Below are 15,452 nucleotides of genomic sequence, written 5' to 3'. Positions count from 1 at the left end.
AAGATTGTACAACCATCCAGCAGCACATCCGAGAGGACCTCGAGAAACTCTGCAGCTTCTTTCAGACGAACCTCCTCTCGTTGAACCTGGCCAAGACGAAATACATGCTGATACACTCCCCCCGAAGACCGCTCCCAGCACGTCGGCCGATTCTGATCAACAATCACACAATTGAAGAAGTTTCCAATTACCCATTCCTCGGACTTACCCTGGATAACACAATGAGCTGGGACGCTCATATAGATCAACTGAAGCGGAAGCTATCTTCAATAGGTGGAGTCCTACGAAAGGTGTCGTCGTTCCTACCACCATCTGCACTAAAAGCTCTGTATTTCTCGCTTGTCCACTCTCGGCTGATCTACCTGATAACTATCTGGGGACATGCAAATTGTCATCGTCTCCGGGAGCTGCAAGTTACTCAAAATAGGTGCCTTAAGACCGTTCTCCGCAAGCCGCATCTGTTCCCTACGCGACAACTTTACGAAGATCCCGACAACTCTTTTCTACCAGTTCGAGCTCTGCACGAGTTGCAGATGGTGACTCATATATGGAAGAACCCCTCCCTAGGCCAGGGTAGGATGCACGTGAACCGCGCCAGTCGACAGGAAGGACATTTCTACCTTCCGAGGCCGAGATCAGAATTCGGGCGGAAAAAAATCAAATTCATCGGTTGTAAAATCTTTAACGCCCTACCCCGCTCCTGCAAAAACGCCACATCTCTTCCAAATTTTAAACGATCCTTAAAATCGATCATCAAAGCGAGAATTACAAACTACCTGCCATAAATGCCACTAATGCCTTGCGCACTGTTTTCTCGTTTCCGCCCGCCACACCGCCGCCAAACGCCCGTCACATCGCCACCCAACGCCCGCCACATCGCCACCCAACGCCCGCCACATCGCCACCCAACGCCCGCCACATCGCCACCCAACGCCCGCCTCATCGCCACACAACGCCCGCCACATCGCCACCCAACGCCCACCACATCGCCACCCAACGGCCTCCATCCACGCCTAAGCGTATCGCTATTACACTATGTTAGATTAGTTTAGATTAGATAGGTTAAATGCAATCCCTTCACAGAGCTCCAGCTCACTGGGAAATGCATAGAAAGCATATGTACTCACAACGTTTAAAGTATCCAAAAAGAATAAAACAGTACACAACCGAGCCTAACCCAATCTGGGTAGGTGAATATTCTCAGCAACGCTGTGAAGTGCGCAATTCGGTATCAAAAAAAAAAAAAAAAAAAAAAAAAAAAAAAAAAAAAAAAAAAAAAAAAAAAAAAAAAATATATATATATATATAGCTGTAGGAAAATAATTTATAAAGGAAACTTATTTGTAAAAAAAGTCAGTTTGTTGGTATTATCAACATGTTTTGTGCGATACACAACACTGTCAACAATGCCGTCACATAAATCAGAATTGGCCTGTATACCCTATCCTGCGCAACCAGTTTACGGAACGTTCATCCTATATCAGTGGTTCTCAACCTTTTTTGACCAATTCCCCCCTTGGATTATTTTCAAGACCTTCATTCCCCCCTTCAATTTTTAATTTAGTATCAATTCAGGAAAATAATAATTTTGAGTTTAATTTATGTAGAAAGATTGCAATTTTCACTACAAAATATTGTTTCTACTCTTGCAACCAAAAGAACAAATTCTTAACGATTTTTTATTGTAATTTTTTTATGATTTTCTAATTTTAAATAGAATGTAAAACCTCATTCAAAATATATTTTCAAATTATCATAAAAATTTTTTTCCTGTATTAAGAAAATTCTAACAATCACAGTTTTATTTCAGGCAAAATTACTTTATTAAACAAGTCTAGTTAAGATTATTTAATGATCCTTTTTTCAAAGCAAGAGTTATAAAAGAGGAGACAAAACCTCACAAATATGTTTATTTTCAAATTTAATTTTTAACGAACAGTTCATGTTAAAAAAATAAACAGTCAAAAATCTTAATGAAAAATCTCCAAAAACTGTTAGGTACAGCTCATAATCCAAAAATCCCCAAGCCCGAAGAAGTTGCAAAAAAAAAAACAAATTTAAGCACTGCTAATGTTTGAAAGAATGTCAATGAATTCTGTATCACAAACAGAACGCCCATTTTCGAAAACTAGAACAAAAATATTCCAGACCAGTTTATGTTTCAATAATATGGAAATTCAGAGCAATTTATTTATATGTACATTTTAAGTTTTTGGCAGTTACTTCTTAGACATTTTCAAAGATAAAATTCATATTTTTCACAAGAAATTTCGAAAAAAAACATTTTCAGGATTAAAACTTTGAGGAAAGTGCCAAAAGAAATTTAAGTTTTGAGCAAAAACTTTCAAATACAAAGAATTTCTATTGCACCCTCATTCCCCCCCCCCAAGAATGGCCAAATTCCCCCCCAGGGGGGATTTCCTCACCGGTTGAGAAACACTGCCCTATATGGACTGTCAAAAGTGAGGTACACTTTTTGACAAGCTTGCCACCAGTCTGGTCATATATGACCCATCAGGCCTGAAAGGGTTTAAGAAAATTTTAATGTACTATTCGAATCTGCAATAACCCATTTAACGGTGCACATCAACCAGAACTTTTGCACCCAGATTTTTGTTACAGACATTTTAGTACCTTCAAAACTACGGGAACTATCGAAATGATTTTTTATGCATCTCCTAAGCTTTTATTTCCAAAAAATATTTACAACAACATTTGCCAATATTTATAATCACATTCCATCAGGATTGGGTCCGCAAATTCAACAATATTTTAATAAGAAGACAACATCTACCTTGGTTGCTGTGTACCTCTAAAAATGTTGTAAAATTGTGCGTTTTTTTGTAACTTATTTTCAAGAGTGTAACAATGTTTAACAAAGTTGAAGAGAAGGCAATTACAAAAAAATGATGTGTTAACATAAGGGGTTTGCTTGTTGCCATCTCGAGTTATCGCGACTATAGTTGTAGAGCTCTTCTTGAACAATTTTCAGAAATTTACAGAATAATCGGTCCAGTGCTGGGTTGGTGTAGTATTTGCCCTACGTTTAGTTCACATGTTTCATTTAAAGTTCAGATTATCTCTTGAATTAAAATACCCCATACGGAAACCAATTCATAACCGTACAACCTTAAGCAATTTTCATCGAGATTCCCAAGCAGTAAATCCTTCTTTTCCGCTCGTAAGAACCGTCGACCGTAAATCGAAGTGTCATTTTGCCCCCCCCCTCTGTCCCACATTAGGTAGCCTGGTTCTTTCCTCTGTGCACCCGTAAAACAATGCAGTCGAAATGTAATAAATTTAGGTATCAAACGTAATAAAACAACAAATCGCAAATCTCTTCGTACCCAATAATTCATAGAGCGCGGGCACATCCAACCGAGGAACAAGCATAAAGTTCGAACTTCCACCCGAGGAAGGACACATAGGACCACCTCCCCAACGACTTTGGCCGGTTTTTCCTGCTGCTCGAACGAGCCATAATCCACTCCAAGCCGTGACGTGGTATGAAAAATTCTGGCGAAAAATCGAATTCCTCCGGGGGGATGAAAAATATTTTTTTGCCTCCATTTTTCGCCCGAAGATAATCTTTTGTTCCTTCAACGATTTGCACTTTGGTTTGAGCGAAAGAGAAAAAAACGTTTCCCCTGAAGACGGGTTGGGGAGGATGGGATGCTTCCCCGACTGGGGGCCATGCCAGCAACAGTCATTGCCAAACACGACTCACATAGTTCTGAGAAGCCGACAGCGCGCAAAATCGTTGGCTCGAGCCTCGAGATCGAGTGCAACTGGGTGAGAAGGTGGTTGGTTCAGAGCACTGGATGCTAAGAGATCCGAAATAGGGTTACTGAAGGAATAAACAAAATAAGAGGAACCTAGCGAGCGAAGTGGCGTGGTAGCTCTTTGAGAACTTAGAAACCTCGTCAGAAAAATGAGTAATTTTATTACTTTTTTTTACTTCCCTTAAAACGGGGTCACTTTAATAGCCGGGGTGACTTTGGTAGGTTTGAGATTTTTCCGCAAAATGAAGAGTAAAAATTAAATACTTACGAAATGGTATGAAATCATACTTACCGTGGTAGCGAAGTGTTCAAAGTACTTCTAGAAGAAGTTTTCATAAAATGTTTAAAAGTTAAAATAGTTAGTTAACTATAACTAAGAAAAAGTTGATGAACAGCATTTTTTTATTATTCTGCCAGGGCTGCGGAGTCCGGTCATATTTCAAGCGACTCCGAGTGAATTTTGAAGACAAAAATTAGTGGTGCTCTGGAATGAGCTACCTTTCCAAGAAGATTTTTTTTTTACGTTATGAGTAAATTCTTACCGGTTGAATATCATTTAAAAAAGAAATTTACATCCTATATTTTTTAAATATTTTTTTTTATTACGTCCTTTTTGGAACTGAAATCTTGAGATTTGTTCAACGATAATTTGCAACGATATCAAAATAGTTTGGCTAAAGATCGACCATTTCAGATTTTAGTAGAGAAATAGTAAACATTAAGATAATCGATACATTGAACATATTCAGTGATTATTTCAAAATGAGTTGAATTTTTTATATTTTTGTCAGTTTCAAATATTTCAACCGCGACAGTTTGATTTTTTTGTACAAAGTTAGGCGTTGCAAATATTTTTCAAAGTTTTTGTCAACATTTTATGGCCTACCGTAGTACATGTTTTAAAAATAATAATCGTAAGAAAAACCATACAATTTGAAAAAAAAATATCCAAAAATTAATTGAAATCCTATCAATGTCATCCCGGTTTACGGTACCTCTTATCCAGTATAATGTCACTTTTTCAATTGAGGTAATATAACCTCATAATCGAGGTAACATTAAACCTTAAAATTTAACACTTTCCAAAATAACAAATACCGTAAACCGGGGTAACATTGATAGGATTTCAATTTATTTTTACATATTTTCCAACTGGTAAGGTTTTTCTGAAGATTATTATTTATAAAACATGTACTGGGGTAGGCCACACCAAATCCATGCACTCAAAAAACAAGTTTTTTTCAATAACGTTTAAAAAAAAGTTACATTAGAAATTCTTAGTTTGAATTCTGGGGTGACTTTGATAGTCATATTTTTTATTGTTAAAATCAGATTTAAGGTGTTCAAACTTTATTTTTACGTCAAATGTAACTTCACTATGGTTTCTGACATAGCTATTAAGAAAAAAAAATCAATGTTTAAGTTTTAAAAGTTCCATGATTGAAGGGTGGATTTCTCTCAATTAATTACGCCGATGTGTTGATGCGTTGTGCTGATGATGTTGGTGGTAACTGCTCCCTCACCAAGAAAGGATCGTCCCGATCCGTATCGACTGCACACAAAATTTATATCGGAAAGAACTACCAAACAGGTCACTTAGCGAGTTTGAAATATCACAAGCTTCTTTGGTGATGTTTAGAACATTATAGTTATTGCTGTTTTGTAATTCAGTGTTACAAATATCTGTAATTAAAGATTACGTAATCCTTAATTACATCTTCGTTTGTTACATTTGTGTAACTCTGAATTACAAATTGAGACTTGTAATTAGCTATTGCAAACAAACTATAATTTCATTCTAATGTTCCTTTATAACACTTTCAAACACACTCGATTAAATGAAATTTTATTTATTTTTGTTCTTTTTTACACACACACACACATTCTAAAAAAAAATAGTTTTGAATCTTGTTTTTTTTCTGTCAAATTAGTTAATCTGGTCATGCTGAATTGTTTAAAAGATTTTCGAAACATACACTCCTAACTTCATCAAATTTTGAATTTTGAATTTAGATTTTTTCCACTTTAAATGTTGTTGCTTGTTGAGAATCCCGGTAACGCCGTTCCTTTTTCATCCTCGTCAGCAGGTGTTGAAGATCACGTCGTGCTATGCTCCTGAACTCAGCTCCGAGTTTTTCGCGATGTGCACTCGATGGTATCACGCCTCTTGCCGAAGTATCCAGCGGATAACGTTGGTTCATCTTCTTCGGTCGGTGGCTGCTTTACCGACGATTTCCTTGGCTGCTTCACTCCTGATCTCCATAGCCGTTGGTGAAGAATTTCTGCTCCTGAACTACTGCCGGGTATTCGCATTAACTTGCACTGTCGGTCTCGCTACCGAGATTTTCGCGAACGTTCGCAGTTTGGATAACTGTTGTCGGCTGTGCTGTCGATCAATTATTCGGAAAGCAATTTCCATAACTTTTATATTTAGCTAACTAATTTTAATGCAATGTGAATTTTAGGTTAATTGTTAAATGGTCGGAAATTTGCCTGAAATTTGTTGAAACTAGTTGAAATTATTAAATTATCGATTTATATTGCATTTGACACTGAATTCGAAGCACGAATCAAAAGTTTTCACATTTTATAACAAATTTCTTCTACTAAAAAGGCCTTATAGGAGATATATTTGAAATAATGTTTCAAAAACACATAATATTTACTATTTACAAACTTATTTTACCTTCTCCTAGTGTAAAATTGTCCGAATAATCAACAATGTAAAAAATTGCAAAAATGTCTTACCGTTGCAATGCAGCGATTTGCCTTTTAATCAATTTTTCATGCCTAACATTTCTAGTAAACGAAACTAAACGAAACTATTGGCACTACGCCCCCCGGGGCATGGCCTTCCTCTAACGTGGGATTTCTGCTCCAGCGCCTCTGACGAGACAGGAGAAACCGGGACCGACGTTTTACTTCACCATCCGATAGAAGCTCAGTGGATAAGGCGGGAATCGAACCCGCGTCTCATAGCATCATCGGGATCGGCAGCCGAAGCCGCTACCCCTGCGCCACGAGACCCACCCACATTTCTAGTAACTCTATCCGAATCTCCACTAAAATGCTCAACCAGTCCGTGCATACAGTAGAGCCAGCAATCGTGTAGAAAACAAGCGGGAAGGGGTGGTAGCTCGAAAGAAAACTGAACTGATGAGCTTGGGATGGGTTGAGGTGGTAACACAACTATTGGTGATTGTGGGTGGTGGCAAGTTCGAGCACTCGAGTCGCATGTTTATAAGGTGGAAGGTCCCCGACGACGGCGACGCTGCCGTCGAAGTGGATAAAAATGTATTGCCGAACGAAGAAGTGGGACTGGTGAGAAAAATGAAGCACTTTTCACGGGAAAGTTGTTTGGGGATGAAGTGGGTGGTTGGAATCGAGTGTCAACAAGCGAACAAACTGTGCACCGAGGAGGGCGGGAGCGGAGGTTTGCTTGAGGCTGGATGGGGTAATATATTCCACCATAAAGTACAGTCGTTTTTGTTTTGCAGCCTCGGAACCAGTTCACTTCAGCTCAGCCGTTGGCAGCGGCTTGGCAGTCGAACGACGATCACACTTCAGCTAATTTCCCAGGAGAGGAGTACGACGATGGCGCGATAGAGTGGGTGGGCAGAATGCACATCCTTCGACATACTAGCGGTAGTCATAGACTATGGGGAAATTGCCGGGATAAACTAGAGCGCGCACACACATACAGAGGACCTTGCATGTGAAATCGGAAGGCATCGCGTGCATTTCCCTAATTTTGTGGCCGCTAAAGTCTTTTCCAATACCCTCAGCTGGTGCCTGTTTGGGGAAGGAAAGTGACTGTAATCAGCGGGATACTTTTTTTTCTGTTGATGCTGATGTGAAATGTAATCAAGCGAAAATTGAGCTGAGGGTTCCAGTTTTGGAATGTCAATGAGCGCGAATTCCCCTTTCAGTTATGCTGGTGGATTTTGAAGGGTGTTACTTCCGTGTGTGGTAATTGTGCTGCATTTGAAGGCCACAAATCGTTGTCGTGTTTATGCTTTTTGAACCTATTAGGCAACTGTTAGTTGTCATCGTACAGAGTAACGGTGATGGCAGTGAGTATATTTTAAAACAAATTTAACACATAACTATAAAAAAAACACTTTATAATAAATTGAAAAGCACCTTCACGTGTAATTTTCACCTTTGCTTATAAAACAGAGGTGAATCAACAATTCAACACATTGTCGTGATCTTACAACTTTATCTAACGTCGAATTTTTTGAGTTAAGAACGTCATTTTGTGCAGCTCACAATGTATGACCACCAGATCCCAACGTTCGATTTAAAATTTCAATTTCAATTTGTGTTTTTATTACAATTTAGCAGTTCTGTTCCAGGATGTTACATTTTCAATTCAGAGATTTGGAGAACCTTACAAGGGTAATTCTCTACCAACTCACACGAAATCGGGAAAAATTTCCCCGACCCCTCTTCGATTTGCATGAAACTTTGTCCTAAGGGGTAACTTTTGTCCCTGATCACAAATTTGAGGTCCGCTATTTGATATCTCGTGACGGAGGGGTGGTACGACCCCTTCATTTTTGAACATGCGAAAAAAGAGGTGTTTTTCAATAATTTGCAGCCTTAAATGGTGATGAGATATAAATTTGGTGTTTAAGGGACTTTTATGTAAAATAAGACGCCCGATTTGATGGCGTACTCAAAATTCCAAAAAAACGTATTTTTCATGGAAAAAAACACTAAACAAGTTTTAAAACTCTGGCATTTTTTGTTACTCAACTGTAAAAAGATATGGAACATGTAATTTTAAGGGAAATTTTATGTACTTTTCGAGTTTAAATTATCCCAGAAGGGTTTTTTTTTTCAATTAGAACAAACATTCTCATTTTAAAATTTCGTGTATTTATAACTTTGCAGGATTATTTTTTAAGGTTGTAACAATGTTCTGCAAATTTGCTTGTAATTATCACGAGTTATCGCGATTTTACGAAAAAAGTTTTGAAAAAGTTGTTCGATGTCGATCATGGCCGTTCATAGTCACCCGCAACAGACACGGACGACTAAACAAAGTGAAACGCAAAAAGTAACTTTTTAAAAACTTTTTTTCGTTAAATCGCGATACCTCGTGATGTTTATAAGCAAACCCCTTATGTTTACATATCAAAATTTTTGTAATTGTCTGCTCTACAACTTTGTGGAACATTGTTACACTCTTAAAAACAACCCTGCAAAGTTAGAAAAAACACGACATTTTAAAATGAAACAATTTGTTCTAAATGAAAAAATGACCCTTCTTGGTCAATGTAGATTCGAAAAGTACATTAAATTTCTCTTAAAATGACATGTTCCAATTTTTTTTAGTGTTTTTTTCGATGAAAAAAACGTTTTTTTCGGAATTCTGTGTACGCTATCAAATCGGCGTCCAATTTTACAAATTTTACTACTGTAGGTGCTGGGTTTGAGTCCCGTCGGTTGCAACTTTTTTTTTGTGTTTGCAAAAATTGTACATGCAGTGTGTAATATTTAGTGTTTATTTTGACGAAGGTGATGTGCATGCTTTTGCATGCGATTTTACCATCGGATTTTTTGCTGTGTATTTGATCACCGTTTCAGGCTGCAAATTATTGAAAAACACCTCTTTTTTCGCATCTTCAAAAATGGAAGGGGTCGTACCACCCCTCCGTCACGAGATATCAAAAAACGGACCTCAGATTCGTTATCAGGGACAAAAGATACCCCTTAGGACAAAGTTTCACGTAAATCAAAGAGGGGTCGGGGCAACTGCTGTATGAGCTGGCGAAGAATGACTCAAAAGAAATTAGAGTATAAGTTATTTATTTGTGGAACAAAAACTATTTGCCCTTCCTTTACCTGAAAGTACTAATTCCGCACAACAAAATGTGAAACCCAGAAAAAAAAACCTGAAACAGATCTGCACTGGGGTGCGATTTCATTTTTTCCACCGCAAAGATGCATGAAACCTATTACAATAAATTCATATTACAATTGATTTATTTCCGGTGCTCCGTTTCGATTCTCACAAATATCGGAAGCCGTCCTTATTCATTTATTCATTGGTAAGCGGAAACCTGGTCTGACCTTAGGGAATGGAAAAAAATATTTTCTACCCACCTGTAACGATATTTGGATTTCTGCAGAAATTTATGCGAACAGTTTAATGGACATTTTGCCTTTTGTGGCAATTTGTGGAAAACTTGGAAATCGTGAAATTCATTGACAAGGGTAGTTATTCTGAATCATTCTAAATAATGTCCATCAAACCAGTTATTAATATTTTCAAATTGTGGTTCATGCGACCATTTAACATTCCACACCCAAAGGGAAAATAGATATCGATATATTGCGGCAGGAAATGTTACATTTTATAACAGTTTTTGCAGCATGCTCATAGCTCATTTTTGCCCACGTGTAAACATGTCAGCGATCTGCAGTTCTCACCAACACATATAATGCTGGCGCGTCCCCGAGCAACACTTCAGAGAGAAGAACATGTTGGTATTCTGTCCCTCGCAATTCATGAAGCGTCCATGGAGCGGTGGTAGCGTGTCGGATCAACAACCAAGAAGTTGATTGGTAATGTCGATAATTGTCGGTAACGGTAAAAAATGTCATACCCCTATATCGCTAAAAATGCATGAGGACAGATTTCATGCAGATTCTGATATACTTTCATGCCGCCATGTATCACAATCATGCGACCGTCGTTTGGGTGTACTATAAGCCATTTCAGAGAAATATTGAAAGTGAAATTATTTCAAATTTGTTTCTTTTCTCAATTGCTTTTTCTTGTAGTATCACAAGCTTTCTTACCATAAAACCTTGGACAGTTAAGTTGTAAGCTTTTATCCACAACAAACACTGATTTTCTGACACCACCTGTTAAATCCATTGTGTTGTTTCTCGGCGACGGGTGCTACCGGGATAAAATAGTTCCGATAAGATTGTTTACCCTCGGATCACGGCGGTTTTATTTATAACAATCACCGCGTCGACACAACTGCCAACAGATTGGGGTTGCCTTGCACCAGTGCAGTCAGATTGGTTGAGTTTCACTATGGAGGACAGCAGGAAGTTGAAATTTCTCAAAACTATTCTTCCCGGTAGAATACTGGCCGAATCGAAGTGCCAGGATGAGGAGTTGATCCAGGTAGAACTGACCACTCCGAATCATCTGGAAGGATTCATGTCTACGATTCATCGGTTGGTGATGGTTACGCGCAATAAAAGTACGGGGTAAGTTTTGAGCTATTCTACATGAAAACTTGTTCATTACACAGTGTTGTATGTTACAGAGAGGAGAAAACTTCAACCCTAATGGTGAAGGTTATGAAGGGAGACGAATCGTTCCAGGAAAGCTGTCTAAGTCTTGTGCAGTTCCGCAACGAAATGTTCATCTATACCAAAGTTTTGCCATGCTTTCAGCAGGTGCTAGAAATTTCCAAATGCTCAGTGAAAGGGGACAAGTGGTGTCCGCAGCTGGTGTTCAGTGCGACGGGCAAGATTCCTGAATACAGCGATTGCTCCGAGACCCTCTTGGTGATGGAGAACATTGCCTTGGATGGATTCAAGGCTGGTCCATGGAACGATTTGGATGAAGATCACTTGGTGTTGATGGCAAGGAATATTGCCCAGTTCCATGCCTGTACGTACGCGATGAAAATCACAAAAGATCCACGTTTAGACGAACTAATTAAGGGAATTATCCCGTTCGATTTTGTCAGCAATGGTAAAGTTTTGAATATCTACGCATTGTTTATCAAAATAGGGTTGGATCGACTGTTCGAGTACCTAGATAAAAATCCAAAGCTACTTGATAGCGAACGTTTCAAGAATGATATCAGTACACTCAGAAGAAGATATGGCGAAGCGCCAATTCACTTGATGCAAAAGTTGTTACATCAGGACGAGTTTTCTGTGATACTGCATGGCGACTACAATCGGAACAATGTTTTGTTCAAGTATGAAAATGACAAGCCGGTAGATATTCGGATGTTCGACTTCCAGGAAAATCGTTACGGAACTCCAGCAATCGATCTCACATTTTTCATGTGCATGAGCATGCCAACCGGATTGAGGGAACGGTTCTGGTACCCACTGCTGGAACAATACCACGACAGTCTTATATCAACCCTCCAAGACATTCTAAAATGCGACGCCAATGACCCCAGACTGAAGCCGTACAGTTACCAGAACTTCAAGAAGCATCTGCGGCGTTACGGGATGTACGGCAGCATGATTGCGGTTCACTTCCTGCCGTGGAAGATCTGCTCGGAGGAGGAATGTGCCCAACTGGCGTTCCACTTCGGCAACGATATGCACTCGGCGGAGATGAAACACTGGGCCAACATAGCTGGAGGGGACGCGGTCGATATACGGCTGACGGAAATGTTCAGACATCTGAGTCAACAGGGATACATGGATATCGTTCACGAGGATTGAGTTTGTAAGGATTCACTAAAATTTTGCATCTTATTTCATTAAATTGTGGAATTGGAATCACTAAAATGGCCATCACTCAGTAAAAACTCAACCAATGTGCATACTTCTTTATTAGTTGGACTCGTTAGAATGTCTTTCTTTCCGAAAATGACCCGCAGAACCCGGAAATGTTTCGGTGGCCGGAGATATTCCGGTGGGTCACTGGGTCAGAAAGGGTTTAAAATGACCATTTTTGGGAACATATTCAATTTTTGTCAACATATTCCTAGGAAAAAAAAACTTTTTTTGGAAAATAATGCAAGCAAACTCCTTACTCCTTATTCTACAACTTTGTAGAAAGTTGTTTCAACTTTGTAAAAGATTGTACCGGTAACCGGGGCGAATCTGGACACCTGGGACGAATTGGGACAGCAGTTTTAACCTTGTAGAAGCACAATATTTTGATTTTTCTGGTTGGTTTCGGTTAGAACAGACTCAGACCAACAAAATGTGTACATCAATTTCCAAATTTAAAACCATTAAATGCTCTAAGCACTCCTAGGCCCTACTCAGACTGTAGTCCCGATTCGCCCCAGATGATGGTAATAGCTTCGTAGAACATGGTTGAAATAGCCCAGCAAACTTACACAAAACGTGTATGTGTCTTCAAACAATGCAAGGGGCTTTACCGCCGCCGAAAAATGAACTTGATTCGTGATCAATACCCAACATTACCCCATCGAGCAAAAAAATCAAGGAAATCGAAAAAGTATCGGGACAGCTTTTTCTTGCAGTTTTACAAGCTTTCTTTACTAAAACACTTGAATAATTAAGCTTCGAACTTGTATTATCCACAACGAAAAGCTTTACATCCCTATGTTCCCGAGATCACATATAGGTGGCAAGCCTCATTTGTATTGCTACGCATGCGCGCTGGCAACACTGAACTGTCGACACCACCACCACCTGCTAAAAACATTGTGTTGTCACTCGGCAGCTGGTGCTACCGGGTCATACAAGTTCTGATAAGATTGTTTACCCTCCGATCACGCTGATTTCATTTATAACAATCAACGCATCGTCACAACTGCCAACAGTTGCGGCTTTGCGTTTCACCGGTGCAGTCTGATTAGTTGACTTCTAGATTGGTACCATGGCGGACAGCAGGAAGCTGGAATTTCTCAAAACTATACTACCCAGCAGAATACTGGCCGAATCGAAACGCGAGGATGAGGAATTGGTTCAGGTAGAACTGACCACTCCGGATCATCTTGATGGATTCATGTCTACTATTCACCGGTTGGTAATGGTTACGCGGAATAAAAGTACGGGGTAAGTTTTGAGATATTCTTCATAAAAACTTGTATATTACACATATTCGCATATTACAGAAAGGAGAAAACTTCAAACCTGATGGTGAAGGTCATGAAGGGAGACGAATCGTTCCGGGAAAGCTGTCTGAGTCCGGTGCAATTCCGAAACGAGATTTTTATCTACACCAAAGTTGTACCGTGCTTCCAGCAGTTATTGGAATCTAGCAGCTGTTCCGTGAAAGGTGACAAGTGGTGTCCGCGGGTGGTGTTTGGTGTGGCGGGCAAGGTTCCTGAGTACAGCGATTGCTCCGAGACCATTTTGGTGATGGAGAACATTGCCTTGGAGGGGTTCAAGGCTGGCCCAAGGAACGATCTGGACGAAGAGCACTTGTTGTTGATGGCAAGGAATATTGCCCAGTTTCATGCTTGCACGTATGCGATGAAAATCACGAAAGATCCACGTTTGGGAGAACTAGTTAAGGGAATCATTCCATTCGATTTTGTCAGCGATGGTAAAGTTTTGAATAGCTACGCATTGTTTTTCAAAATGGGGTTGGATCGACTGTTCGAGTACCTAGATAACAATCCAAAGCTTCTTGATAGCGAACGTTTCAAGAATGATATCAGTACACTCAGAAGCAGATATGGCGAAGCGCCAATTCACTTGATGCAAAAGTTGTTACATCAGGACGAGTTTTCTGTGATACTGCATGGTGACTACAATCGGAACAATGTTTTGTTCAAGTATGAAAACGACAAGCCGGTGGATATTCGAATGTTCGACTTCCAGGAAAATCGTTACGGAACTCCAGCAATCGACCTCATATTTTTCATGTGCATGAGCATGCCAACCGGATTGAGGGAACGGTTCTGGTACCCACTGCTGGAGCAATATCACGGCAGTCTTATGTCAACTCTCCAAGACATTCTAAAGTGCGACGCCAATGACCCCAGACTGAAGCCGTACAGTTACCAGAACTTCAAGAAGCATCTGCAGCGTTACGGAATGTACGGAGGCATGATTGCGGTTCACTTCCTACCTTGGATGATATGCCCGGAAGAGGAGTGTGCCCAGTTGGCGTTCCACTTTGCCAACGATATGTATTCGCCGGAGATGAAACACTGGCTCAACATTGCTGGAGGAGACGTGGTCGATATACGGCTGACGGAGGTGTTCAGACATCTGAGTGTACAAGGATACATGGATATCGTTCATGAGGATTGAGTTTCCAAAGATTTAACATAACTGTAAAATTCAGTAAATTGTTTGATTTTGATCAGCTTAAAATAACAAAAAAAAAAACTTTATAAATTAACAATGCAGTTGTATAGTATGGTCAACTCTTTATTAGTTTGAAAATAATTTTTAAACAGGGATTATGGCAATCAATAAAGAGCATTGCATCAAAAAGTAGGCCTTTATGTTTGAGAATGAATCGATCAAATAAAGTATTACATATATTGCTAAGTGATTATTTTTAAAACAGTGTGATGACTTCATTTCAGACCATTAATCTCAAAACGGTGATACACGCAAAATTCAGGTAATATAGATCTGTAAAAAACAAATATTTGTGTATATCTCGTGACGGTGGAACAGTACGACTCCTTTAAATTTTGAGCATTCGCTAAATACGCATTTTTCAATCGTTTGCAGCCTGAAATTGTGATGATTTTGAATCAGACTTTTATGTAGAATTGGACGCCCGATTAGATGGCTCCTAATCAAGTTAATAAGTTTTTTCATTTTTACTTTAAAACTGTTTTGTTACAAAATTTAAACATTTTGCCACCGTTTCAGCGGAAATCCCGCTTTCAAGAATCTTATTATCCACCTTCATCAAGCTGAAATCATTAATTTATTCACCGGGTTTTATTTTTAGCCACATTCATCCGGAAGATTCATACGACACGCGAAACGCCTCATCCAAACCCC

The 15,452-nt window shown here is 39.3% G+C and overlaps 2 protein-coding genes across 2 annotated transcripts; both read left to right on the top strand.

Annotated features, from left to right (window-relative positions):
* Window positions 1-10,808: 10,808 nt before the first annotated feature.
* LOC120430634 (uncharacterized) lies at window positions 10,809-12,319 on the top strand. The gene is made up of 2 exons (XM_039595729.2): window positions 10,809-11,018; window positions 11,078-12,319. Exons 1-2 carry the CDS (start codon window positions 10,840-10,842, stop codon window positions 12,222-12,224), a joined length of 1,326 nt encoding a protein of 441 aa, XP_039451663.1. The 5' UTR covers window positions 10,809-10,839; the 3' UTR covers window positions 12,225-12,319.
* An 896-nt stretch (window positions 12,320-13,215) lies between these two features.
* Window positions 13,216-14,984, top strand: LOC120430632 (uncharacterized). Its single transcript, XM_039595727.2, has 2 exons — window positions 13,216-13,535; window positions 13,595-14,984. Exons 1-2 carry the CDS (start codon window positions 13,357-13,359, stop codon window positions 14,739-14,741), a joined length of 1,326 nt encoding a protein of 441 aa, XP_039451661.1. The 5' UTR covers window positions 13,216-13,356; the 3' UTR covers window positions 14,742-14,984.
* The last annotated feature ends 468 nt before the right edge of the window (window positions 14,985-15,452 follow it).

This window comes from Culex pipiens, chromosome 3 (assembly GCF_016801865.2).
Source record: "Culex pipiens pallens isolate TS chromosome 3, TS_CPP_V2, whole genome shotgun sequence".
Classification (NCBI taxonomy): domain Eukaryota; kingdom Metazoa; phylum Arthropoda; class Insecta; order Diptera; family Culicidae; genus Culex; species Culex pipiens.
The sequence above is the reverse complement of the archived record's forward strand: the minus strand, read 5'-3'. Positions and strand labels throughout refer to the sequence as shown.